Below are 7,169 nucleotides of genomic sequence, written 5' to 3'. Positions count from 1 at the left end.
ACACTAACAGATGTGCACCATGACACACACAAATGCTTCTAGGATACATGCTGTTTGCTTGCAACTGAACACTAGATACAGAGAAACTAGGATACATTCCCATTATACTACATTAGGTCCCAGTTACATATGCAGTACAACTGCAGTTGTATTTGATTCTTCTGCTACCAAGAAACCTTGTTCAGCTCTACAGGACACACAAATGACTAGAAACTGCAAGCAATTTCCTTGTACAATTTCTCCCAAGTTTCATTAAAACAAATGGTGATCTCTGAAAACCCACTGTAACAGGGGGAAAAATACTGCTTCGGCAGGAAACAGGTTCAGTAATATTTGGGTTCTGCCCTTCTGTAGAAACAGTCATTTGAATACACAAGAAAGCTGATAAGTATCATCTGGAAAGTCTGGTCTCCCCTACTGTCCCTGGCAGACTTCCTGGAGATTTCGTGGTGCTCTGACTTCTCACCTCATCTAAGAGCAGCACTGAATATACAACACACACATTCACTTGTTCTCCAGTCTTCATCAGATAAGGATGTTACACTCTCAGATGTGAAGGTCACCTTTCACATTACTGGCACTATGAAAAAGCATAGCGATGTAAAGAAAAACATTATCCAAGGTAAGACAGCAGAGAAACTCCGAGATCTTTGGCAAGCATTATAAAGCTTCATTTTCATTATTAAATATATACTTCAAATATAATCAAATGCTTCTAGCTTTATTTCTCTCAGTTACACAGTTTAACACTTAGCATAAACTGTTTATCTGATTGTGATTTGTTTTAGGAATACATGTATTGGAAAGCATTTATATGCCCAACATAGCATCTCTAGTAAAACTTTATATAGCCACCTAGTGGCCTACATGGAATTGACCTAATAAAAATATTTAGGATTACATGAAGATCCTCCTTATCTAAAAATAAAACAAAGTACATGTTCCATAGCTTTTGCATATATTTAAGATATAAATGCTAATTTGTTTGCACAGTACATCCTTCAGCACAATCTGAGAAATCAAGTGTGGAAGGTGGGAATTATATGAAACACCAACAGACAGCAAAGTCAAAGTGGCTGTTTTGGAAAGAAAGGAATGGAGGGAGCTAAACATGAATTGAATCAAAGATGTGAATGCAAGGGTAAGTAAACAAACATTCCACACCATGGTTGCAAGTGTTATTAAATCTGTATGAGAGGAAAAAGAAAGAAGGGTACCATTAAAGAGAAAAAAGAAAGCTGAATGCTTGCATAGTATGAAATGTTATGGAAATTCAGCCGTTGTCCCCATTTTCAATAACTTAAATGAATATCACTTAAAACATCACACAGATTAAAGACATCTGTATATATTTCAGATTCAATATTAATGCCAAAAATACATAGTATGATTTTACATAGGATTTATGCTACATTAGAACACTAAAGACAAACGTCACTTGAGTATTAAATGAAACATTAAATATTAAATAACTGAAAAATAAAATAAAAAGTGTAAACACTAAACTAACTTAGGAAATTGCTATTGCAACACATCCAATGAAGTGGTTTTAAACAGTACAAAAAGATTAGAAGTACGCTTCCAGTCTACATGGAATACACAAAGCTCATTCCAGAAACCTGTTACAAAACTGGTCCGGGATCACACAAGAACCTTCTCTCTCGAGCGCTATCCTCATTCCTTTACAGATTTAATTTTATACAGCTTTACCAATTTTCTCTTGCACAGAGTAATCAACAGTAAAACGAACACTTCAGTTTGCCACTGTTTGCTAACATCTTGGGGAAAACTGAGGATTTGTTGGAGATTCAGTGTAAGATTTGAGTTCGTATGCAGCGCCGCTATCAACTTCCATGGACTTCCGAGAGAACAGGAGCCTAACGTCTCGGTGGAGGTAGATCTTTCCAGATTTAGAGCTCTGGAACCTGAAGATATGAACACATGTATTATGTATAATATACATGTATAACAATCAGAAAAAGATTAACTTTAAATACTATCGAATTATATGCGGAACATTAAGAAGTTAAGGGCAAAAAAAACCCACTTGAACACAAAATGAGCTCTTAAGTAAGCAGCAGGTTAAAATGAGAGAAAGAATAACATTTCCTATCTATTTTCTCTATTCAAACCTGCCAGAAATGTGTCAGGTATCATTTGTCCTAAAATTAACAGCTATAGGTAAGACACAATTTGCATTTCAGAGAACTGCATTCCATAGACTTCATATGGCTTAAGAACTCCTTAATTTCCTTTCCTCACCCAAGAAGAGCAGAAGATCAAGGAATATTTCTTATGGCAGCTGAAGTTAACATTACTATCAGTATGCTGCAGTCACAGAGAACAGCTATTGAGGTAGGAATTAGGAACAGAAAAGAAAGAACACAGAGAAATGCTCGCATAAAATTACACTCTGCATTATCACACGTACTAGAATTTGCACAGATTTTGAATAAGCATTTACTCACAGACCATTCTAAAGCAAGAGTAGCATCTCTATCATAAATGTAGACAATCAGATTGAAATTCTGAGAGGAGTGAGAAAGACAACAGCAGACCCAGAGGAGCTGCAGAATCATTGCATTCTTTGCCACAGTTTCACTCAGCAGAGAGGCAGAACAGCCCATAGCCATCCATACAGCCAGAGAGAAAAAAATTCTGCTCTTCCAGATACGCTGCCAAGGGCATTAAATGTAGTGGGGTCTAGCAGAACACTCCTACTGGCCCTAAAGTGCTCCCATCCATCATTTAGTTGCTTCGTGTTGTCAGTATGAAAGCCCTTCACCTGGCAGGCAAAGAAGAGAAGTTTCTATCCTAAGAGGAGATTCTGAAGGACAGCAAACGAAGGGAGAGAGTAAAAGAGATGAGGAGCCAACTGAACACCGCAAAAAGTCAGCATAATGCATTTTTAAATAAAAAACATTACTGTAAGATCTTCTGAAGCACAAGTATGATGGACTACATTAGCTCATATGGAATAGATAGATCTAGTTATCAAAGCATTATTGTAAATTATTGTAAACTATGCCTGAATTATTCTCATTTTATAGATGGATCCATCAGGAAATTATTAAGGTCTGTTTTTTAATCATCTCAAGCTTGTTATTTTCAAGTAGTAAGAATCCTGCCAGATTCCCTTTGCTCAGTAAATATGGCTCCCCTGCAACTGGGCTTTTCTGAGCGTGACATTTCACGAAGATCGGAGGAGGATGAGTGGGAGATGGTAATTAAGTTTGGGAGATTCTTCTGGCTTATGCTTCCACTGCCTCTATTTTTTGAGAAGTACCTATCACAGTAACTGGGATGTGCAGCCTCGGGTTTTCACAAGTGCAAGTGCGTGGGAATTCACAGGAGACAATCACACACACCCCTGCGGGTGGCAGTGCAGTGGCCAGCACAGGACTGGCCCTGGAGCTGGCAGTTCCAGTGGTTTTGTGTAAGGGAATCAAGCAAAACACAGCAGACATTTCTGACAGATGGTGTCCTAGGAACAGCACCAACGTACAAATATAGGAAGGCTTAAAAACACAAATAACAGATGAGCTAGGAAGTCTGGCAGAGAAAAAGAAGCTAAGTGATGAACATGACTGGAGAAATGACAAATAAGCATGAAAACCTCCGGGTATCAACAGGCCATCAGAATTCACAAAGAACAGTGTCAGCCGCAGGAACAGGATACAGCAGGATAGCTGTAAAAATGGACGTAGGAAAACCTTTTCTTTTTGCAAGAGGAAAAGACAATACAGCACAACCTATAAAATCTTTAAGTAAAGCTGTAAACAAAGAATGGAAAATAACACATTTCCTGATCAGGAAAAATGCTGAGAGATCAGAAAGATCAAAAAGAAACATGAAGTAAGGAACAGCAGATACCTTCAGCTTCCACCAGCAACATCTTTGGCCATATCAGGAAAATATTAAAAAAAGAAATTTCTCAGCACCCTGAGGAGTTGCTGTGTTGAAGCATTGGTTTAAAGAGTACCTCCCTACCAGCCCTCAGTAACACACAGCTAATGAAAGAAACGAGCCCTGTCAGCCACTAAGCAACAGCCATTATGCTATTAAGAGAGACAGCATGTCAGTAGCTACAGCAATTGACCAAGCCTTAAAAACCTGAAAAGCATGGAGCTGTGGGCAGGTTCTCTGTTTAACTGCCTTTTCCGGGGGGGGGTGTCAGAGTACAACCCAGAAACCAGTTGACTGTCGCCATCACGGCACAGGGCACAGCTGGGCTCTGGCTCTGCGCTCACACAGACTTCATTACAACACAGAAGTCTTTGTTTGGCACGCAACATAACTTTTCTGTTGTTTTTATTTTCAAAGCATCTTCAAGAGGCTTCTAAAATTGTATCAACCTTGACGGCTGTATAAGAATCCTTTGCTCTCTGAACATCTTGCCTATTATGTCAGGACTGCAGCTGCACAAATGCAGTCTAATGGCACACTGAAATCTCAAATGTACAAAACTGTGTATGTAGAAGTTGCATAAGCGCTTTATCTGACACTGTAAAGAGTGCTGCAGAGATTCTGGCCACCCATTTAAAGTTCCAGATCTATAAAAGCATCTTTGCTGAATTACCACTTGCAAAGAAGGTGTTCATAACGCGAGTGCTGACAGCTGTAATTGAGGCCTCACAAGCAGATCCTACCACAGCACAGCTTAACACTTGGGACTTCACTAGGTTGGTTGGTTTTCTCTGAGCAAAACTTCAACGTGTAATCTTAAGCAGCATGTTTTCAGGAAGTACTGCAACTAAACCTGAAAGACTGCTTTAAGAAAGCCTGAGTATTAAGAAAATCTTTGTCATTTAGGTTTTTTTTAGTTTTATACACAAGTTTTCAGCAGGATGGGTTTGAGAAAACTTGCCTGCTTTTAATCATTTTCTAATCCTATTACAGATTTAAAAGTAACATACATGAATGATAACATACTCATACGGTTTGTTTTTCCAGCCAGAAATGGTTACATTTGCAATTATGTGTTTTACATTATACATTAAAAACCCCCATTGAATGCAGAAAGCTGGACTAAATCATACAGGTATTTCAAAACTAAAAGCAGCAGAACTGCTACATGTCTGTCTCAGCAGAAGACTGCAGACGTACTGGCTATAAGAGACTACAAAGAAGAAAGCAGGCTTGTTTTGGGTCTGTCTAAAACAAACCTACCACCTACATGAAAGCAGAAACTAAAAGGTAGTTAAGTTAGGTACAGTAAGTTAGTGTGGCCTGAAAGGACAAAAAACACAATTCAATGCCAACACACATCTTTTCTGCCTGTTGACTTTCATTTAACAGGAAACACTGGTCTGGAATCACTGTTAGATACAACTGTGCTTTCAAGCCTGCTAATGCCACTAAGTAGTAAAATTTTCCCAAGTAATTCTACAAGTTAAACTAAGAGATCCAACTGTCCAGCCTGCTAGCTTTAAAACATCAGCAGGCACCAGGTTTTAAACAGCTGCAATGTAATCACTGGGTTTGTGTACGTGCATTCAATGCAGTAACACAGGCAAAAGTCTGCAAACTGATGAAGGACAAAGCACAGCTATCACTTCTCCTTTGTTTCCAATTGCAGCCTTCAGAACACCCCAAGAGCAGTCGCACTACACCTGGTTTCAGGCAGTGCTTTGTACGTCCTGCAAGGAAAATGTGGTGAATATTTCATAAAGTGAAGGGTGTCTCAGTGGCACTCATTCATAAAACAAGTTGTTAGATTTCTGCCAGTAAACACTACACATTTAGTAGTGATTCCAAATGCTTTTCATGTCAGAACCTGTTCCTGTCAGGTCTGTTGCACATAACCACCTTCTCCACACTGACCCTTGGTCTGGCTTCTGCTACGTTACGGCACGTGCACTGCTCCTTGCAACCTCAGAGAAGGTCCTGTGATCCAACCAGAACTCAGTCTCTTCTGGGGAGAAAACAACTAAGCGTGACAAGACTATAAAAACGTCAGGAAAGAGCTTCATATTTTATCTTTCTTCCTCCAGAGCAGAATCCAAACTATTTATTAGCTTTTCACCCTCTATTGTCTGTTTGAAATACCAAATCAACAGCATTCTTTTTTTTTTTATTTAAATAAGCCTGCAGGCAGACAGGCTGCTGGCAAAGGCAGTGAGAGGTGTTTTGGCAGGTACTTGGATTTCTCCTTTAAACCTTTTCTTGTGAGCTCCCAGAAGCTCACCTCAGATGGATGAGGTAGCGTAGCAGCCTTTCTTCAGTCTGTTGGCTGTTTTCTTTATTGACAGTCCGCTTGATTTCTCGTCTCACAGGAACAGAGAAAGTTCTTTGCCGTAGGAATGTCTGATGATTAGCTGGCATCTCTCTTAAGTCATAGATCACCACAAACATCTTCACCACAGTTTTGTTAGGGTTAAATAAGGTCTGAAAAGACAGATGGTTCAGTACAATACTCTTTAGAGATGAAAAACTGGGGGGGAAAAAAAAAAAATCACTTGTGAAAATAGTCACCATCCTCTGCGCACTTTGTTCCTGTATAAGACAGAAATATTTACGCCAAAATGTGTGGTTTTTCTGTATACTTCAACACTTCGGCTTCCAGAAATTCTTGTTTTTTAAAATAATAATTATTTTTCTGATCTGAAACTGTAGCACATGACTACTACTCATCTAACCTGCTTCTCTATTTTTATTTTTCTAGTCAGATTTTTGTCTCCACTATTTTTGAGACTGTGCATACAGCAGGTGAAGTGGGCTCCACTTTGACACCTAGAATTAGCAATGTGTCACCCCAGCTTGGGTTCTTAAAACAAAGAGGCAGATGTTGGCTCTAAGCAATGGCTGTGATTTACTTTCTGATTTCACTATGGAAAGTAGGTACTTTAAAAGTGTTGCAAAATGTAGGTAAGACTGAGTATTTAAACTGGGTGTCTCTTTTCAAAGTATTTCAGAATTTGGACTTGTAAATTACCTCACTGAAGAAATAATGAATTGTTACCAACTATTCTGAACCTTAGTAACTGATCTGAAGCCTTTTCACAGCATTGGATGGGATCAAATGTTCAGCGTCTCCTTCATCCCAGACAGATTTATACTTTAAATAATCACAGTTTTACAAGTTTTTAGAGAAAATCACTTTTCCACTGCTAGCTTTATACTTCTCTCTAGTAAATAACCTAATTCCCTCCATATTAATTTCTTGATAC

At 38.8% G+C, this 7,169-nt stretch overlaps 1 protein-coding gene across 6 annotated transcripts in view; it reads right to left on the bottom strand.

Annotated features, from left to right (window-relative positions):
- Positions 1-700: 700 nt before the first annotated feature.
- Positions 701-7,169, bottom strand: part of ATOSA (atos homolog A) — a 43,594-nt gene continuing 37,125 nt past the window's right edge. For all 6 annotated transcript variants that reach the window (XM_085234362.1, XM_085234363.1, XM_085234360.1 and 3 more), the window contains 2 exons: positions 6,188-6,387; positions 701-1,925 (listed from right to left, as the gene is read on the bottom strand). In XM_085234362.1, coding sequence (XP_085090488.1) covers positions 1,772-1,925; positions 6,188-6,387 — 354 coding nt within the window. In that variant the 3' untranslated portion in view covers positions 701-1,771. The remainder of the gene's footprint in view (positions 1,926-6,187; positions 6,388-7,169) is intronic.

This window comes from Meleagris gallopavo, chromosome 12 (genome assembly GCF_905368555.1).
Source record: "Meleagris gallopavo chromosome 12, MGAL_WU_HG_1.1, whole genome shotgun sequence".
NCBI classification, from domain to species: Eukaryota; Metazoa; Chordata; class Aves; order Galliformes; family Phasianidae; genus Meleagris; species Meleagris gallopavo.
The sequence above is the reverse complement of the archived record's forward strand: the minus strand, read 5'-3'. Positions and strand labels throughout refer to the sequence as shown.